The sequence below is a fragment of the Phasianus colchicus genome, chromosome Z, assembly GCF_987193195.1.
Source record: "Phasianus colchicus chromosome Z, bPhaCol1.hap1.1, whole genome shotgun sequence".
NCBI classification, from domain to species: domain Eukaryota; kingdom Metazoa; phylum Chordata; class Aves; order Galliformes; family Phasianidae; genus Phasianus; species Phasianus colchicus.
The window spans coordinates 28,016,613-28,038,131 of NC_143476.1; the positions used below are offsets into that span (position 1 = coordinate 28,016,613).

The 21,519-nt window shown below is 39.7% G+C and overlaps 1 protein-coding gene across 6 annotated transcripts in view; it reads left to right on the plus strand.

Annotated features, from left to right (window-relative positions):
* The window catches only part of MCTP1 (multiple C2 and transmembrane domain containing 1), a 262,362-nt gene extending 245,995 nt beyond the window's left edge, over nt 1–16,367 (plus strand). The window contains exons 17-21 of one of the 6 annotated variants that reach the window (XM_090132417.1): nt 2,517–2,579; nt 6,551–6,660; nt 9,936–10,045; nt 12,925–13,022; nt 14,073–16,366. In XM_090132417.1, coding sequence (XP_089988543.1) covers nt 2,517–2,579; nt 6,551–6,660; nt 9,936–10,045; nt 12,925–13,022; nt 14,073–14,144 — 453 coding nt within the window. In that variant the 3' untranslated portion in view covers nt 14,145–16,366. Of the gene's footprint in view, nt 1–2,516; nt 2,580–6,550; nt 6,661–9,935; nt 10,046–12,924; nt 13,023–14,072 lie in introns of all 6 variants that reach the window. The other 5 variants (XM_090132420.1, XM_031605287.2, XM_031605286.2 and 2 more) reach the window with 5 other exon arrangements.
* The last annotated feature ends 5,152 nt before the right edge of the window (nt 16,368–21,519 follow it).

Below are 21,519 nucleotides of genomic sequence, written 5' to 3' on the forward strand. Positions count from 1 at the left end.
TCAAGGAAATTTATATTAAATAAGCAGTATTTTTTGGAAGTCTTTCTACAATTTATTAATATTTGATAGATTTCTTGAATAATTGTATTTGAAATGTGTACGTGTCTACATTATCTTTGGAATATTATTTCATCGTTACAGGCTCTGGGCATGTCTGGATTTGTCTTGAACTGAAATAGGGTTAATAACATGATGCCTGTATTGTGTTTTTTGCTTTTGAGTGCTTGTGGTTCTTTCAGTCCGCATTTTGGTCACAACTGTGGGATTCAATCTCAAATGACTTCCAAGGAGATTTTCTTTAATTCCCATGAGTAATGTTGCTTAAATCTCTTATATTAGTATTTTCATCTTGATTGCTGCAGATTCATGTCCCGAGTGCAAGATTTTGAATAACCTACTCTGGTTTATCTGAGCATGAGGCATTTTTCTCATCTGCATCCAATTCCTTAAGAAAAGCATTTTGGAACTGAAAAGCCGAAAGTGAGAAAAATGATCATTTCAGATTAATACATAAAAGATGTGGGAAAAGCAAAACTAATCAAGAAAAACAACTGATACAACAAGCACTTGTTTATGGCTAACCAACAAATGTCCACCCAGACCCTAAGAACAGCAGCTCTGTCAAACTCCATCCCCACTTCTCCCACCCAGTGGCATGGAATTTTCATCGGATCTGTTTGAGCTGTTTTAGTTGCATTCCCTCCCAGGCTCTTGTCCATCCACAGCAAGCCCTCAAATCTACAGTGCTGTGGGTGGATGTGCAGCAGGCCTTCTGGTGGGACATGGCTGTCGCACTGAAACGGGAAGGAGCCCGCAAAAGGGGGAAAGCAGCCACCTGTGGTAGGCAGTGTCAGCTGTGTAGAGTCAGAGTGAGATCTTTGTGCTATATTTGTATTATTTTTTCATTCTTCAGCAGCTGTAGCCCCTATTAGTGCCCCTCCTGGCACTGCCTCTTGCAGAGCTGGGGAGGGTCCTTAGGGTTACTGGCCCTCCTCTTAGCAGAGAAGCAGGGCCCCTTGGTCAAGCAGTTTCTCAGTACGTGCTAGAAAGTGTATGCTACCACCCAGGGGGCATGGAGGTTTTCCCAGGGAGATCTGCTCTTGCCTCCCAGGATTTTCAAATGTGAACGTAAAGCAACTGGTAGATTCTCATCATTGCAGTGTTTGACACTACCATGACTTAATTTGTTAAGGTTCATACCAAACAATCCAAGGTAGGCACACTGTTGATTGACATTGTTTAATTTGTCACCACAACTAAAGGCATTAGCCAAAAAGTTATAATGCAGTGCAAATTCATGTTTTTGTTTCCTCCCACTTCAGTGAAATGACAAATAAATTAATATGGAGTTCTTCTGCATTCATGTGCCTGTTTTATCTGGAGTTTTGCTGTCACTGTACTAAAATGTTCAGTAAAGACCAGGAAGGACCAGAATTAGGCAATACTGTGCAACGCAGCCAGGAAAAAAGGGAAAAAAAAAGTAATTTATTTGGCAAAAAAATCTTCATTTGAACTGTATTGTCAATTGCCTTTTTTTTTTTCTGCTTCACAGAAAGCTTGTAATACCACCTTTTCCCCAGAGTTAGTACTGTTCCTCATTACTTTTTAAAAATTATATATTTATGTTCTAGTACTGCAGCTGTTCATTATATACATAAAGAGCCTAATTCTTTAGATAGGTGGTAGTGCCAGAAAGTCACAGAAGGTTCAAAATGATTTTTATCAACTCTTACTGTATGTTTGAGAAAGAACAGATTGTTGCAATATTCATGTTCATAGTCATGGCATCTTCTTAAACAGTGAACCGTCAGTGTTTTCGTCCACATGTTTATGTGGTTTCTATTGTGCCTGCTTTATGCTGTCCAAAATATCGAATGCTCAGTATGTAATAACATTTTATTGCTTCTTTCATTAATGACCACAGGTACCATTTATCTCTGTGGAACCCTACTCTTTTAATAATGATGTGGTTTTCTCTGTATTTTAGAAATCCTCAGTCTAATTTCCTTTTGCTCATCAGCAATTATTTTCAAGTCTGTTATCTATGTATTGTTCTCTATAGTAAAATTCATGCATAAAGACCTAAGCTAGCAGCTAGTACTTACAGATGAAATACGTATCATTTGTAAACAACTGATCTACTTTTTACAAATACAGTCACTGAATGTGCATTAACAAGTACTGAGGTCAAAACTAAGTCCATAGTTTTAAAGCTCTATTCTAATTGTCTAAGATAACCCTGAGATATGATGTCCATGTTAAATTATACTAGCACTGTGGAAAGCCCTCTCCGACTGTTCTTTTTCAGAATGGTTTCAAAACTATCTAGGCTTTTTGTTGTTGTTGTTATTGGTGCTAAGAGAACAGATGCTGGTACGTGACATGCAGTCAGTCAGTATTTAAAATAACTAATATAGTAACTAGTATATGGTCTGAAGGGTTATAAGATGGCTTAGTGGAAGGGTGGGATCTTATAAATTGCTAAGCTCCCATTGAAGGATTTTAATCTCTTCAAGAGTCCTCCCAGAAGTGACAAGATAACATGGTTATGGTACTCCATATGTGGCATCCTTCAAGAGGTAAGAACGGTTAAAACAACCTGATCCCCTCTGTTCAGTACAGACATAATGGAGGAGGCCTGTTTCAGGTCACCTGGTGTATCTTTCCTACAGGTCCTATAGCACATACAGCTTCACCTCATGATCTCACTTCCAAAGTCTGCTTGAATATAACAGTATCGTCATGGTTGCCTCCCCTCTTTCCATTTTCCTGATAAAAAGATAAAATAATGACTTACACCTGCATCCTTCACCAGGTCTGAAGCCTTTTAATAGCAGTTCAGAAGACCTGGAGGAGATCAAAAGCCTCCAGGAACAGATTAATGTAAGCTTGCTGTCTTCTTAGCGACTTTCCCAGAAAAAAGAGATTAGAGCCTAGGAGGTAACTGGTGAGGCTTTAATCCCCAGTCACAGGTTTTTGAGCAGCAACCAGGCCTTGGACAGTGTTCAGCAGCCACTGTCTCCGTGCCCTCTGCAGGAAGTACTAATGAATCCTGCATAATGCTGTTTCTACCAACATTCTGGACCTACTGCTCAGAGGTCTGCCAGATACTGCAGCCCTGCACATGGCTTGCACTCCGAGAGATGATGTGCATGCATACAGATGGGGCAGATCTGCTTTGGAGACCAGTTGTTAGTTGTAGTAAACTGCAAAGTATTCCTACACTATTCAAATAATTGAGATTTACAGATTTTTTTACTAGCAGCCAAGGAATGATTAGAGTGACTCGTTGCTGACCTCACTGTCACCAATGATTTTGTAGCCACAGGTAAGTGACACAAGCAAAGAATAGTGCGCATCTTCTTGTGGCCAAGTGACAAGACCATAACACTTTCTTAGAACACAGTGTGTGAATATTTAGGTCCCAGCCAATGGTGGCATGATGTCCTTTCTGTGTTCCAATCAGTCTGGTTTTGTCTCAGTCACTTTGGTTCATACAGCAGCACTTTATCATACACACTTGGACAACAAGCAATATTTTTGGAGTATCCTTTCTGAGAGCATCTCCTCAAAGTTTCAAAATTTACCTTATTCTGGATGAAACATTCAGGTTTTTGTATGATTTTTGTTTTTTATGACCATACCTTTCTCTCCAACATCTCAGTTTATTAATAGGGCAGTTGCCTAATGTAAGCTTCAACGTAGCAGTTCATTAGTAAGACAGTTATCTATTCAGATCTTTATTCTCTGTTCTAATTTTTTTTTTTTTTCCCACTTCTTTCAATTCCATTAACTTCAGCAAAGTTCACTTTTGAGTCTGGCTTATTTATTTCTCCTGCTTTAACTTTCTTTTGGAATGTTTGTTTTGTAAATGCACTTCAGCCTAGAGGAGAGAGGGGTTTGGGCTTAGAGGTGTAATCCTGTCCTAAATCACTCTGTTTTATCATGGGGCCAGAAGCACAGTGCACTAAATAAAGAAATACGGAAACACGCGTTGACTTGGATTTTGATGTGAATCAACTCCATACAATCTAGAGCAAGTCATTTACTTTGCTTTGCTTCACTGAATAAAAAATATAGTTTTGGCTGAAAGCCATATACAAGCACTAAATATTATTATGGCCAAGCAGTATATCAATCTGTAATGTACATATTACTGCAAAGTGGGAAGAGGACTTTGTTTCAAGTCTTTACTTTGTGTTCATTCCCTTTTGTAAATTCCAGTCAGACTGTCAACATCAGTTTGACATTGCTTTCACAGTTTATAGTTAAAGCTGTCCCCTAGCAAACATCTTGCTTTTCAGATACCTTAAGCCTTCTGCAAGCAAACAAATCAGAGAAATTAAATAGCAGTAAAGCTGTTGATAGCTTTTTATAATAAATTTTATATTCTATTTAAATGGCAATTATTTCTAGAAACTTGGCAACTGTAGCCTACAAACGGTGAAATTGATTCCAGTCATAGCCCATCTTTCTTTGGAAGGGGAATATTAGTAATGTTTGAAAAATGGATTATTAAGAGCCTTGGTTTGCTCATGGTGGCTCATAAGTTGTATTTGCTAATGCAGCTTCTTGCTGGAAGAAAGTAAGTGCAGCCTTTCCCTAGCCCAGATTATTTTCTCCACAGATCTTTGGAGAAAGAAATAAAAGACAGCTAATAGTTGTAGGGCATGTGGAATCAGTTTAAGTAAAGCTGAGCCCTGGTCCTTCTGACTGCCTCCACTTTCCTGTGCTGTTTTGTCTATTCCTGCCTTAGAATATGTCAGCAAATTTTCTGTAAGTTCAGGAAGTGCAGGGGATGGAAATAGTGACTCTTTTCTCTGTCTCTTCCTTTTTTGTTCTTGCTCTTGTGTGTGTGTGTGCTTTTGTTAAGGGAATTATTTAAAGCAGATGTATTGTCAAAAAAAAAGTGCAAGTTTGTCTTGTAAAATATTTTTAAAGAAAAATAGCCTCAGGATTTCTTAAAGCTATCCCTCTTGGGCTCTGGAGGTGTCACAGAGGGTACTGTTTTTGTTATATTTGCATAATTCTTTTCTCACACAATTTAATTATAAATCAAGATAACTGAGCAAAATTTGTGTATCTACACTGAAGAGACAAAGCTTATATATATTTAAAAAGCAGAAGGATACCTATGATTTCTGTATGAAATATTGCCTACTTCTGCTGGAATACAAAACAGATTATTTTCATGTTTCTCCTGTACTGGAAGTATGAGATTTACATGAATGAATAGAAGAGTCTTTTCTGTTAGAAAATGAACTGCATTAGATGTATTCTGCACCTCCTCAGAAGCAGTGTATCTGAGGACGATATACAGTGAATTACTCAAGGGTGTAATAAATATTAAAGAATTAATTTTAAAAATCACTCAGTTGCACAGCATTAGATATGCTACGTGTTAGTGGTAGTGATTGTGATCCACAGAAATATTTATTTGCGATATAAATAATTATTAATCTTAACTGAGAACAAAAAACCTGTCATGTTTCTTCAGAGTCTGACTTTTCTTGTGTCTCTGAAGTGTTGGATTAAGTTACACTCAGTCACTGGGAATAGTTTTACTATTGCACTCTCTCTCTCTTTCTCTTCCTCACGATGGTTTATTTTTCACTAATCTGTGTTTTGTGTCTGAACTCTTTCAACATCTTTACAACTCTTGACAATGTAGTTGCAGAACCTGTGTCACTAGAATAACTTCAGTGATCTAATATTAAGTGGTATTTTCTACATCCAGTCTGGCTTAGAAAGACTGCAAAAATGTCAGCAAAATAAGCAAACCAATATGGTATCTGCTAATTAGGAATCAGGAGAAGAAAGGAAATATGCAATACAGCCTATAATTTCTTAGGTGCTTGCCTTTGGAGTCCGTTACAGAGACTGCTGTAGTAAATTGTTTGTGATAACAAAATGCTGAACAACTTTTTTTCATCAAAGATTTTGCTGCTTTTTCCTAATCTTGAAATATTTTATATTACATTTCATGTTTTGGGAAAGCACTAATCAAATTTAACCTAGAAAGTATAATGTGACATTAATCCACTGAAAATGTTGAGTAACACTTCCAACTTCCCTTGTAGTCAGTAAAAATGAAGAGAAATTGTTATTTTTGCCTGGAGTGATGCTCGGTTTTAAGCCCGTCTAATTCAGCATTTTTCTGGCTCTGTATGGACTTGATGCTACAGCCTGCCTGGGATTAGAGATAGAGAGCTTGGAATTATGTTTCCAGTACATTTCATACACTTGAATATTAACAAGAAGGACTTGTCCAGCACTGCATGACAGGCACGGGTTTGTGGGGTGGATACCACAATTCTCTCACACAGTAGGATGGGGCTGCCCCTGTGCTGCTGTGCAGCAGAGTGTGCTGAACAGCTGGCAGAGTTTCTGTGAGCATGGTAGGTATGTGAGACTGGGTATAAGAAAGAGATGTGTGGCACAGAATGATAAGTGTGCCTTTCCTGTGCTAAATGAAGCAACTCTTCTGAAACCTCATGGAATATTTCCTACAGATTTGTTTTTGTATAATAACTATTATTCTTTCCTTTAGGACAGCGAAAAAAAAGGATTTATGGATAAACTGTATGCCATTCAAGAGGTGTGTGTTAGTGTCCAGAACATCCTTGATGAAGTAGCTTCCTTTGGAGAAAGGATAAAAAAGTAAGTGCTGACATGGTGCTCTCTACTCATGTTCATGGGAGGCTCCAGTTTTGTCCAATCTGTTCTTAAAATTCATCTTTATTTACTTTGTTCTGTGGCAGACCTAACTTAATGACAAAATTGCCAGATTAATTTTGGAATTCAAAAATATATTAATTGGGAGGAAAACATCAGAATTAAGGCATTGGAGTGAAACAGAACGAGAATCTTATTGTGAATCCAACAGCAGTTACTTAAAAATAATAATTTAAAATGCAGTTTTGATAAAGGAAATAAAAAGAGCTGGAATGAGGTTTTCAGGATACGTACAAGAAGGCCCGCAGCATCCTGGCTTGTATCAGAAATAGTGCAGCCAGCAGGAGGTGATCATCCTTCCATAACTCAGCTCTGATGAGGCCATACCTTGAGTACTGTGTTCAGTTTTGGGCCCCTCACTACAAGAAAGACATTGAAGCCCTGGAGAGTGTCCAGAGAAGGGCAGCAAAGCTGTGAGGGGTGTGGAAGTCTTACAGGGAGCTGCTGAGAGAACTTGGATGGTTCAGTCTGGAGGAGGCTCGGGGAAGACCTCATCCCTCTTTACAGTGACCTGAAGGAAGGCTGTGGTGTAGTAGGGGTCAGCCTCTTCTCCCAGCTAATAGTGATAGAATGAGAGGTAATAGCATTAAATTGCAACAGGGGAGGTTCCAGTTGGATGTAAGGAAACATTTATTCTCTGGAAGAGTAGTGATGTATTGAAAGGGCAGCCCTGGCAGGTGGTGGAGTCACTGTCCCTGGAGGTGTTTGAGAACTATGTGGATGTGGCACTGAGGGACATAACGGTGCAGATGGGTTTGGGTTGGACATAATGATCCTAGTGGTCTTCTCCAAACTTAATGATTCTATGTTTCTACGATATACATATTCATTTGCTGTAGATGTTCTGTTTATGTGAGTTAGGAAAACCTTTCCTTTGGGATTATATTTAATTTAGAACACTTTATAGATGATATATCAGAACTGCCAAGAAGTTTAGACCTTAAGCAAGAGAGGCTTGAGATTTGTGACAGGAAGTTTGGTGGATTTTTTGCAAGGTCACCAAGCAGCAGTATAAGGACTTTTGTTTGACATTCAGAGGGCTCCCTCCAGAAGCACTGTCAGCTGAGAAGCAGGGACAGAACTGACTTGGCTTTCTGCCCTTTGAAAGCTGAGAGCAGAGACTTGCAAGATAAAAAGTCATGAGAAGGGTGTTCACAGCCTTCTTTCCACTGTGGCAGGGAGGGTAGGCAGAAAGATGTCTTGTGAGCCACATGGAGTAGTCTTGCTATAGAGTTTCATTCGTGCACTTCAGATGCCTTAAGGAAAAGTTAAAGCTGTGTCTTTTTGCTTGGTTTGGGTGTACTCTGAGCGCAAGGCATCTGGAGTATGTTCCATACCACTATTCAGTGCAGTGTGCAGCACCTTGGTGTTCCCAGTTTCTAAGACTGTACAGAGGGATATGATCCCCAGATAAATGCTGTTGTAAGGCAGTTTTAGAGAATTGATATATTGGGTGGAGGTCGTGCTGCAGGAAACATTCTCATGGGGACACTTGCAAACAGGCCACATTCACAGCAGCAGAGGCAGATGTAAGAACAGTGTATGGCACAAGTTTTCCAGACAAGTAAAAGAAGTCTTTTATCAGAAGACTGCTTATGAAAATTGCCTTGATGATTAAGTTTTTCAAATTGTGCACTTTGGAAGGAGGGTTTGTTCTGTTATATACCAGATGAGAGCAACAGAATTTTCTAAGCATAGTGAGACCAAATCTTCCTATAAATCTCTGTAATTTGTTCCTAAAACTATAATGGGAAACCTGTACTGAATGCTGTGCTAACACAGCACATACGGAGGTTTGCTAAGTGAGGAGCCAGTGTTCCCACACATGGCGTGTCTGTGATCCATTGCACAAAGCCGAGTCACAGGAACATGAGCAGACCCTCAACCTTCTGTTCATCCCAAATGCATGCAGAAGAGGGGAAAAGAGCAGGTGTCCCTTGAGGAGAGCGGGAGTGATCCCACACCAAGTGACACTACATAATGTTCACTCTGGAGACATGTCAAAATTGCCAGGGAGAAAAGAAGACAAATAAACACATGAAGCCAGAGCTCATTATGAAAAATATGGCTAGCAATTCAGATAATTGCAATTATTCAGCCAGAGAAGCCAAAATAATGTAATCGCACTGATTGGGCGTATAGTTACTGGTAATACTTTAAAGAGTATCATCAAGCTACTTAGAGCCAAAGCTGCATTCTCCTTCTGCATAAATGTCATGCTGCACCTTTGACATGGTGCTGCTTTCATGGAGCAATCCCACTTAGTCAGGCTCCCTGTACTGGTGTTCCCATGGGACACACATCTAAGTTGGCCATCTGTCCTTTCCCTCTTCCTTGCCTGTAGAGACTGGGGAGCCACCGCATGGCTATTTCTAGGCTCATTAGTTTTCACTTATTCTGCCCGTACATTAACCTCTGCAAAATGAGGAGATCAGCAGTTTTTTTTATCAAGTAATAGAATATCAAGTAATAGAATTTTGAACTCTTGTTAAGTCATTTTTAATCTGGGGCTTTTTTGTAAAGTCAGTGCCCTGAAACTCTGGTGGGATCCCAAAAATTCTCCTCCTTCAAGGAATATCCATTTGATTTCATTTGATCTGGAATGATGAAGTTTTTTTGTGCCTTTTCCTGTAATGTACTTTATCTTACGCCACTCTCCCTCCCCTCCTTTTTTTTTAAAAAAAAAAAAAAAAAACAAAAGCAAAACCTTCCTTCATTTTTCTCCTGCCACTTGAAAAGGAGTTATTTGGTCCTTCTTTCATCCCCTGCTGTTGTGTACTTTTCCTACTTCCTGCCCTTGCTGGACAAGGAAAAATGAGCTGAAAATGGAGATCACTGCTGCCTGAGCAAGTAGATTTGCAGGGACAGAAAATGTTTGTTTTTTCCAAAACTGGGGGAAGCACAGAAATTGTATAAAGCTGAGCATACTTCCTTTGGAAGAGGAGGGCAGCAGGGCCATGGAGACGTGCCATTCAGTGGGGCAGTGGTGATGCCAGGACATCCTTTCTTTTTACCTGAAAATAGATACATACATTTTTCCTGATGTCCAGCACCCCAGCACCCATGCCTCTATTTGTAGCCTGAGTTTGTTGTCACTAATGGAAACTGCTATTTCTCCTGGGCTATTTCCTGCCCAGTATGCATTTCATTATTGACTGTCAGGTGACCAAAGTTCTGACTTTTGTTAATCTTTCACTTAGCACATTCAACTGGACTGTCCCATTCCTGAGCTGGCTGGCAATTGTTGCCCTCTGTGTGTTCACAGTCATCCTGTATTTCATTCCATTGAGATACATTGTCCTTGTCTGGGGTAAGTAAAGCCTTTTTTTAACTGTCTGTGCCACTAAGAAAAATCTGGTTTTTAAGGGATGACTTACATTGTCAGTACTTTTTTGTATTTATGGTCATGAAGCTTCTCCATGATGGAAACAGACAGGTTAGTTAAAAATCACAACTGCGTAAAGATTTAGGCACACCTGCAAAATGCATTTTTCTTGGCTGGCATTCTGGACTTCATCATACTATAAACATGTAGCCATGAGGATTCTTCATATATCAAAGTGTAGCTTTGTCTAGATATTACTCTGATTTATTTTCACCACTTATACACAAACAGAGGCATTTCAATCTGTATAGTGCATTTAGGACAATATGCCTGTTTTACTGCTGTACTTCATCTTGTGAAAGTATATGTAAACATAGCAACAAGAAACCTGTTTAAAAGGTCACCTTTAGTCTGAAGGAAAGATACGCGCTGTATCTGGCCAGTTGATAATGAAATGAAACTAAAGGGTCCGGAGCGCGAGTCTTGGGGTTGGAAGTGTGACTGAGCCAAACTCGCATTACTTTTCCTTATGTTTATTCTTTACACTGATTTTAAACAGTACCACTACTTCATCTGCTGTAAATTATACTACTAAACTTGCATTTGTTCATTTCTTATACATCATACATCGCCAGCAGCTGTACGATTAACTCAGTAGTGTAAACTTGCGAAGAACGCTGTCTCCATTAAATCCTTTCTGAAGGAAACAATCATGGCTTTGTAAAGAACTTTTGAATTCAAGGAACATAAAATTGTCAAAGTTACCTCAAATTCCTCATGTTTATTATATATCAGCCAGGATTGGTACTATTCCTGCAGAGTCTTTACAAATCAGTGCAGCAGAATACACAAAATAGAGAGGTACAAATGATGAGGATTTGAACTAAAGAAAGAACTAAAAGAAGCAATTATATAGTCTTCTATAGTGTCTTTTCCTGCATGGGAATTTTATTTATTCCCATACCCCATTTCACTTGGATGCAACCCACACTTTTAGTTCAGCAGAGAGACATGTCATGCCATGTGATAGGAGTGGCTCTCCTTTCAGAAACGTAGCATTCCAAACACATGCCTGTTTTCTCTATTATTTTATGTTTCTAGCCTCCTCTGTGTATATACATTTCTTCATCCCATTTGTATATGCACTGGAAAGGAAGCATCTCTGTTGCTTGACTTCCGTCCGTAGGAAGCTGAATATCTCCGTAGTGGCATCTGCTCATGTTGTTCTTTGGGAAGGCGAATGATTTTTTTATGAAAATTCCTCCACGCTGTGGCTGGTCTTATGTATAGCTGTCTTTCTCCTGTGCATATGTAGGGACTTCCTGTTCCTGCCTGCTCTGGCAAGAAATTCTGAGTTCTTTGCTGTTTTTCTCCTCAGCAGGCTCTTGGTCCTTCAGCTTTTGCTGCATTAGCCCAACTGGAACAGGAACCACATTTGCGCTCTAATCCCAGCAGAGCAAAGCCTTGGTTGATGCTACAGTTGTTTATGTATTAAAGAGTGTAAAGAAAGTAACTTTAAACTGAAAATTTTCAAGCTTTTAAAAGAGGCCTAACCCTCTTCTTGCATTTTGTTTTCCCTGTAGCATCCTGACTGATATGTTCTTCTCTTTTCTCAAACCCTGCTGTTGCATGCATTTGCTTTCATAGTGTGTCTTTCAAACCGTGTTTTCACATTTTCTTTGAGTAACAACTGATAAGGTAGGTCTGTTTAATTCCTCAGTGCACCAGTGGGTGGTCCAGTGGCCATTTGCAATAAGCAGTTGGGCAGTCCTTGACTTTCTTAGTTACTTGCTGATGGAGAGGATCTTCTTCAACAAACATCTTTGAATTCCACATGTTCTTTTCCAGTATTCATTATTTAATCTCTAGACAAAGATATTGCAGCAGTCTTCTGTCTTCATCAGGGAGTTCAGAATTCATTCACTGAGAACCCATGGGCATTTCCAAGACTGCTGCTACTTGTGCACTGTGTCCTGAAGCTTTTATGTCCCTGCTAAAGCTTTCTAAAAGTCTCAAAGAACTCTTGAAAGATAAACTGAATTATTGCTGATGCAGCCCTGATAAATTACACAGAGCAGCACATTTTCAAATGCTGTCCCAGCTTTCTCCTGCTCAACTGAGAATCTGTGCAGTTTGTACCATTACTGGCCATGACTTAGATGTGTGTTTCCAGTGCCCATGCACAAGATTCTCATGCAAACTGCATGAATCTTAGATTATATTTCATGGTACATAAACAAGGATAAGTTAAAAGCTTACTTTTATCTTAGTTAAGGGAGGATTTTCTTGGTGCTTTTGAATGCTGTTTGCCAGTTGGCACTGTAAGGCTGTGATGTTTAGAAGAGCCACTGTGTCCATTCTCTCTGTGCAATCAGATCATCTGTATCTGTCATTCCCAGACAGAGATTTGTGTTACTTCTTCCTTCAGCTTCACATGGTGAGCTACTTCCTATCTGCTTCATCATCCATAGCTCTAGAGAGATATTCCTTCTATCTAACCTGTTATTAAGCTCTCCAGTACTAGTCCTATCCACCCTAGGAGTGGGGCATGTGTTATTTCTCTCCCCCTCCTAACTTTTGTATAATGAACACAGTTCCCGTTGCAAAGGGAGTTCTCAGTCAGATTTGTTTAAAATTATTAGAGGAGTCGGAATGTGTTGGTAGAATGCTTGCACTTTGAGTCAGAGGGAACCACAACAGCAGATGACTTCTAGAGCATGAGTTTATGGTTTGTGCATTCATTCATTAATGCTAGTATCAGGGTTGGAAATTGATCCTAACTTATTTCTCCAGACTTTCTCTGTGTATATATCTACTGAGTAAAAAAGATGACTACAGTAACATTTGAATGCTCATTCCTGCAGGTATCAATAAATTTACAAAGAAGCTTCGAAGCCCATATGCAATTGATAACAACGAGCTACTTGACTTTCTGTCCAGAGTTCCTTCAGATGTGCAAGTGGTGTGTATAGTTTTTAAGCTGTTAAATGTTAGTTTAATATATGACAGCATGATTTTTTGATTAAAATATATATATATATTTTAAAGCTGTTGTTTTGATTTCACTTTCTTTGGCTTAAAGAAACTGAAACTCTAATGTGGTATAGGTCATAAGTCTTAAGCAGTCTTTGGTACTTCATCCTGCAGGCACTTAGCTACTGTCTCCATTATGCTTACAGGAAATCTGTAAAAATACAAGTATTTGGGAATTGTTTGTAGGTGCTAGAGCTTGCGTTGAGCAGCCTCCAGGGATGAGACACTGCAGTGATTTTTTGTAGGAGACATTGCTATCTTAGGCCACTAAGGCAGGCAGAAAGGCCAATGGAGGATCAGACAATACCAGGAGCCAGTGTCCTATGTTCTCTGAAGCTCTGTGTACTTCAGAGGTGAAGATTTTTGGCTACAGTTCAACTGAGACAAAAAAATTCTTTAAAAGTGACGTAGTTGTGAATTATAAGATTTTATAGTGCAGTATACAACCCCTTCTGTAGGTACAAACATTGAGATATGTTGTACACATAAATTACCTCCAGTATCACAATGGTGATATTCTTTCCATATTTCTGGTGGTGGTTTCAGGTCTGAGCTGGTATAAATAAGAGGTGCATATGCATATGTGTGATGTGAATCCAATCCTGTCTTTGTTAGGCCTTTGAAAATAAGTATGTTTTTGTGAAACAAATTGCAGAGAATATTCATTCAGCTCCTTAGAGATGGTACTATTTATTTTCTTTCACATCTCATGGAAGAAAAAAAAAAAAAAAAAAGGTAGCCTTTTTAAAGCTTACATCAGCAGAGTCTTACTTCCTGGCAGGATTTTCCTGATAGTGTTTTTCCTTCTTACTTCGGAGCTATCATTCTGTTGTTGAATCACAGCTGTAGATTCCATATAGTTTGCAGGGGGATAGTTTTCCCTGTTTTTTTCATTTCACCTCAGAGAAAAATAGAACTCTTTCTTTCTTTTTCTAGCAAGTGCCCACCTGACCAGTTTCTAAATGTTGTGTTTAAACAGGTGCAATATCATGAACTGAAACAAGATCCCAGTCACAGCCCAAGCAAAAGGAAGAAAAACAATCCTGGCTAGAAACTAGCATCTGCTGGGAGACGACAAAAGGAAAAACCTACGGCCTAAACAGCATTTCCTTTCTCTAAGCTTTTTATTTATTTTGCCTTTTTTTTCTAATGGGGAGAATTTGTAAATACTATATAAAAGTGTTTTTCATTGAATATATACTTAGCACTGTAAAGACACATTTAATGAAGGCTTCAAGTAAGGCTGTTGCTGTTTGGAATAGCATAACACGCTGAAGAAGTCAGTGTAGAATGGTAAAAATGCACTGCTACTCAATGGTCAGAGATCTAAAATACTCAAATCATGCCGATGAAATCTACAAAAGGTATCAGTTTAAATCTGACTTAGAAGTTCTGTCAGATTTTATTTGTGAGCAGTAATATTTTTATCCAGGAAGTCATCGTTACAGTTTTCTATGTTTTATACATGTCAACAGAAATACAATGTAGTGAAACCTACTGCACTTAAATTTTAGCAGTTTTTTTCAACTCCAGACCCTGGTGTTAACTTCTGGTGCAATGTACTCCTGTGCAGTAGGGCTACTTAGATGACAATGAAATACTCGAAGTGCAAATCTCTCTTTGGAGCTCCCCAATGAAGTTCCTGCCATTTTAATCATTCCATTATTAGACCTGAAAATCTCTATCTCTCTCAAAATACTGCCAGGTTTGTAATTGATTGCCTATCTGATTTTTTTATATGTACCTGTAATCTTCATTTGTACTACATAGTTTTGTGAATTAAGCCCATAGTTCTGCTGTAATGGAAATACTATCAAACTATCTCCATGTTGCTTTGGGTGTCGTGCTATGAACACCCTTTGTGCACGTGAATATTTTACTATGGAAATCTTGCAGAAAATGTTTTTGCTTTCAAATCACGAGATCGTATTTATATGTGCTCTATGCTATAACACATTACCTGTTACCGGTGTGAAATATAGAGTAGAAGAAATTATGCAGTTATGGTTAAACTGATATACTGACTATTTTGTTAGCTGATCACATCATCAGTTCTGATAACAACTGCGCCCTATTGCATGGAAACTGCATTGTTTTATGAATTGAATGGAACTTAGAGTAGGAAAGGTTTACATTTCAATGGTTTTAGTGGCCACTGCGTAACGAGTGCTTGGGGATATATTCTGATTCCGCTTGTAGACTTCCACGCTCAGCTCCCTGGGTAGTGAGCAGAGAGCTCACAGAGGGGACTTTCTGTGCACAGCTCGTAGTCATAGCTCCCGGTGACTCTAAAGGGGATTTCTGCCCAGGGGAGGCTGCAGAACTCCATCCTCCAGAGGAGTTTTTTGTGTTGTTCTCCATGGGTTACCTCTCGTTGTTTGCAATTGCTGATAAAGTTATATTGCACTACTCTGACAATATTTTTTGAAGAGACTATTTAGAAATACTTTGCAAGCAGATGTATATATCTTTGTCTAAAGAATTCTATCTTAGTTGCATTGCTCCTGAAAGATCATTCTGAACTTATTTTACACATACATTGATAGCTGATTTCTGATAAAAAAGTTATTTTGATCTTGTTTCTTGTGTTTGAAAAAATGCCAATCAACTGTTCTGTAGAAAGTCTTAGGCCTAATTATGCTAATGTTACATCATGATTTTAAATGAATTTATGTAGCCACCTTTTCACTTTGTGTTACCCAAACAGTAGCTTACTATTGATGACAACAGATTTATTTATGAGCCTTGTTTAAAAAAAAAAAAAAAAAAAAAAAAAAGCAAACTTTTGACTTGACAATGTGCAAATATTTGTTGCCAGTTTTTGGTTTTGCTTAGCTCTTTTTAGAAGCCTTCTTAAACCTACCTTCTTAAAACTATCCATCTCTCTGTGTGCAACCTCCAATTGAGTTGTTTTTTCGTTTGTTTGTTTGTTTTTCTGTACTCAATTTCAGATGTCTTCTTTGGTGGTAATGTCTTGAACACACATTTTCTGCATTAAACACAGTTTTAAGCATCTCTCGACTTATTGCAGAATGCAGCTTTTTTGTAGTCCTGCGGTGCCATCACACAGGTGGAATGAGGGGCAAGTGATTGAAAACACTGTATGTCTGCGTGCAAGGTTTCTGTGTTCTAAGACTAAATATGGAAGTGGAGTTGGGGGGTGGGGGGGGAGGGCAGGGAGCATCGGTTCCTTGATCTCACTGAAAATGTAATGTACAGGAGTAGAACTGACTCAGAAGACAGACATTGATTAACTGGGGCTTATCCTTGCCACAAAGCAGTGTTTTAAAATTATGTTTTAAAATAGTTTGTCTGTGCTTGTCAGTTTTTTAAGTTTGTGGGAAAGACCTACTTAGAGGTTTGGTCTTGCCATATACTGTAAGTATTACAGTGTATCTTTGATTTCTATATGGATGCTGAAGTCAGTTCCTTGTTAGATTTGCCTGATATTACTGCTTAGCAACTTTTCCATGCATAAACAATCAGGAAAGAACAGTGTATCTGACTATCATAAAATGCTTTTTGTTCTAGGGAGAGAAAATATATATGGTTCCATACTTAAAGTTCAGTGTTAGAGCACTCCAGATCCATTACAGGCTATTTGCCCAAGATGCAGTTATGTTTCTGCTGAAAATTCACAGTACAGTGACTTCTATTCAAAGTCAGAAACAAGTGAAAACATTTGTAATAGCATCAGTGATCTTTAACTTGAGGAGTTACAGTACTGTAAGCTAGCATTTTAAATCCAAGTGGACTAAAAAGGAAAGTGCAATTAAAACAATAATGGAATAATCAAAAATTCATTAACTAGGCTGCATATCTGCTAACAGGAGCTTTAACAGCAAGAGGAAGAGTTGTTGAACCTGTCAGCAATGTACTGCATGATAGCAAAGTATTATATTCTGACATAGTCCTGGAGTACAAAGCAAGAAAAGAAAGGAAAAATTAATTTTCTAGTCAGCATTATATCATTCAAAAATCAGCATGATGTTTGCAGCTCTCTCTCATCTGCAGGAGATCTCAGCCTGCCAAAGGACACATACCACCTACACCTCCTTTCTGCCTCCCTTCTGCAGGTGATGTGCTGGCAGCTGGACACAAACTTCTGTACAATTCTGAGCCTGCTTCTCTTTGGAGGACAAACTTTTTTCCTCCCAACTGGGCTGATTTCCAGATTGCTGTGCAGCTGCTTCTATTAAAGCTGCTAATTTCCCACCCCCCACCTAAACTGCAATTGCAGATTTTCAGTAAATGCTTCCTCCTTTGGAATTTTTCTGAAATCTCACAGAGGTGAACAACCAAAGATTTAGAAGTTGAATGTAGTTGAAATTATAGGTATTTTTCAGTGTGAAGCACGATTTCCGTCGCCTTCTGCCTAATTAGAGCACAGCACAAAAGCATTGTGTCTTTCTCAGAGGAGAATTATTCCCAAATAAAATACAGTTTTCGATGGCAACTGAGAAAAAAGTGAAGTCTTTAGAGAAGCATACTATCCCCCACTTGGCACTGATGGAGCAGGGTGAAATGCATGGCTGGAAGCATTGTGCAGTGCATGAGGAATGCAGGAGCAAAAGTGAGGATGGCCTGCAGTAAGGGCTCACCTCCAGATGGGCTCCTTCTGCTCTGGATGAAGAAAGGACACATCATTCCTATCATAGAAGCATCTGCCCTCAGCCACCTTAACCAAACCAACCAACTAACTGAAGTTGTCCATCAGCCATAGAAATGGATGTGCATAGGCCATGCAGTCAGATTTGGATACTTTTGCAGCAAAAGCTATTGGGAAGTCTTTGCTTCTTTTGTGTCACAGTAATAAATCAAAAGGAAATGTTTCTCACAAACTAGGATTATTAGATCTTAATTAAATTAAAAATCCATGAGCTACCATTGTAGGAAAGGGGAAGGGAAAGGAGAAAAGGAAGGGGAAGGAGAAGAGGAAGGGGAAGGGGAAGGGGAAAGAGACGGGGAAAGGGAAGGGGAAAGGGACGGGGAAAGGGAAGGGGAGGGGAAGGAGAAGGGAAAGGGAGCGGAAGGGGAGGGGAAGGAGAGGGGAAGGGGAGGGGAGGCGAGGGGAGGGGAGAAAGGAGAAAAAGAAAGGGGGAAGGGAGGAGAGGGGAGGAGAGGGGAGGAGAGGGGAGGAGAGGGGAGGAGAGGAGAGGAGAGGAGAGGAGAGGAGAGGAGAGGAGAGGAGAGGAGAGGAGAGGAGAGGAGAGGAGAGGAGAGGAGAGGAGAGGAGAGGAGAGGAGAGGAGAGGAGAGGAGAGGAGAGGAGAGGAGAGGAGACAAAAAGAGAAAAAGAGAAAAAGAGAAAAAGAGAAAAAGAGAAAAAGAGAAAAAGAGAAAAAGAGAAAGAAAAAGAGAAAAAGAGAAAAAGAGAAAAAGAAAAGAAAATTATCAATTGTACAGGGCACTGTACTTCTGGATAATTTCCTTTTTCTCAGTAAGGGTTGAGTGCTCAAGGGTGTCAGATTTAGCCATATTTTGAAGTGAACACATTCTGCACCAGTGGAATCTTGAATGTCCAACTTAAAATTCTGAAAGTTTTAAATTGACTTTTTTTTTTTAACTAAGGGCCATGTTTTTCTTCTCATCACCTTAGTACTGAATTAAATTTAAATGTCAAAAGCTTCCCTATGCTTCAGGTTGCACAGTATAAAAGCCTGAAATCCTTAGCTGTGATTCATACAGTAATAAAGATTTTTTTCCATTTTAATATAATCAAAGGTAACACTCAAAACTGCTTTTCTTGCTCAGCTTTTGATTAAATTACAGCAGGTGATTAAAGGAAAGGCCACAGTGTTGATCATTGATATCTTTTTGATTAAAGAGTGCAGACTAATATTTTCTGGAGTCATTTAATAAGTTGATATTGCCTGACCTTCTGTACCCCGACATAAAGGCACACTCCTACAAAGTTTACTTTGCATAATTGTTCATTATTACACATGGTCTTGTCTGTGAATGTCACAAAAAAAAAAAAGAAAAAAGTATCTTTTAGTGCCACAATGATGAAGAAAGATCACCAGTCAAAAGTAAGAAAGAAAGCACAGACATGCTGCTTGATTATGCAAAAAACATGTTCAAATTTATAGAGAGTGTTAAGCACAGAGCAGTTGTGAGGAAATGAGCAAGCGTTGGAATTCAGGTTCTTACTGTCCTCCTTTAATGCCAGAAATCAGAAATTTGAAAAGGAAATGGAAACATTAAATGTTGCATTGTGTTATTTCTAAATATTACTTGAAGGAAGGAGGAAACAAGTGTAGTGTTGGTATCTGCCTAGCTGGGCACTCCCTGGCAGAAGCTTACCTGCTGCGCAGGGGCATGTAATGGATGTGCTCTACTCACTGTGGCTGTGGAGGCCGCCATCAGCTCACACAGAGGCACAAGAAAAGACATCAGCTTTCTGCCAAACGAGGCACTGGAAAAGCTCTTTAAGGGATCTCTTGTCCAGCTCTGCTTCACATTTTAGAACTGGCCTCATTAACTAATGCTTTGGTGCTCTGACTTACTCTCAGTAGCAGAAGTTTCCATCTCATAAACCCAGCATGCTCAGTGTACATCTATTCTTGAGCTAAAACACAGAGGGAGATTTTTCTCTGCCCCCTGAACAAAAATGGTAACAAAAGCAAAAAATTTTCTCCTTTACCCTGGGTCTACCCAGTCCTGGCACATGCACTAGCTATGCAAGCCATCCCTCTTGTGTCTAGATGAGTTGATGCTCACAAATCATGGTCAGATTGGAAAAAGGGGCCTGGGGACCACAGCAGCTCCTTCCCTCAGCTGCATTTCTGTTCCTCCAGCTGAGCCCCTATAAACGTGTATTGAGAAGAGGAAGGAGAAGCAAGGATAGCCATGGACCGTTAGGTGCATTTCTTGTAAAGCAGGTGGCTGTCAATAACAGCTAATTCTTGCAGGATTTTTTATTTTTTTATTTTTTTTAATAGTGGGGTTTAAAGAATGAAATTCTATCTGCAGAATATGTCTAGAAGTAAACATCTCACCTTCAAAGCAGTTTACTGTGTCAATGCACAGTTTTGGAACAACTGCATGGCATCTTGGAGAATTGCTGGGAGGAGATCTGAGGGGTACCAGCCTGGTTTTATTCTCCCTTCACAACACAGCCACAATATTTCTCTGGCATCCCTGCTGATGCCAGAGCTTCCGTAGCTCAAAGCCATGGCTACATCAGTGCCCTCTTCCCCTGCTGCCATCTTCTTTCCCATCTCTTAATGCTAGATGTTGCTGATTGTGTGCAGTGGGGCTGTTCCCCATGGCACCATGTCATTGGAAGGACACTCCTTCCTCCTTCCTCCTTCCCACCTTGGCCCACAGCCTCCAGACTCCAAACTAAAGGCTGCTGTACCCCGTCTCCTCTCCTCAATGTCCCAGTCGCTTCCAATGCTGACAATTAAACCTGACTGGGGAATCTCACTGTTTGTCATGTCACACACTCTCCTGCTGTTTCTCCCTGCGTTGCTTTGTGTTTTGGTGGGCTCCTCCTTTCTTTTGTACTCACAATTTCTCTTTGCCTTATGTTCTTAAAGACTTAATTCCTAGGCAGAATGTTCCCTAAGCTTCAGATATTGCTCTTATGTCAGCACTTCAGATCTTCCTGACCTCACCTTTTTCGCAGCTCTTGTTGCTGCCTTTCCAGAGCCATGCATGGTACTGTAATGGCTCTCTTAGACCATGCTCCTCCTTGTGCTCTGCTCCCACACTCCACTCCCTCACTGCACCTCTTCAGAGTTCTGCCCAGCCTCCCTAGTGTCCGTGGGCATTTTGGAAGAGACCTTCAGGCCAGCGATCACAAACTGATGTTCTTTCAGAGAACTTAGGCCTCTCTGGAAGATGGGTGGTAACCATGCCCACAGCAGCGGATTGAAACTGAATGACCTTTAAGGTCCCTTCCAACCTGAGCCATTCTTTAATTCTGTGGTTCCATGATTCTGTGGTACTGAACTTCAAAAGCCATGGAAGTGTAGCACTGCTGCTGGCTGTGAGACATGGCAAATCCCACATTCAGCAGAAACAGGTCCTCCTCTGCACAGCCTGAAGGCAGAAGGGACCTCAGGATAAGACTGTCAATGCTCTCACCTTGCAGTTCCCCTGCTACCCGCATCTGGCCTTTGGCTGCCATTCTCCCATCTCATTCCCATGTGCTTATGCAGTGAATGCAGATCAGTTGTGAGATGTTTTAAAATTGTTCCCCATGAAAAATCAGTCTGCAAATGAAGAATACAAGGAAAGAAAACCCACATTTAAAAGACGTTTCTTCTGGGAATTGTGTAACCATTCCATTATATTAGTATGTGTATATACATACATCTTGCTGTCTGTTCATAGTTCTGAAATGTTGGACTTTGGAATCTCCTCCATTCCATTTAAATGCTTTGTACCTCTATACAACTGGAATTGAATCGTAATGGA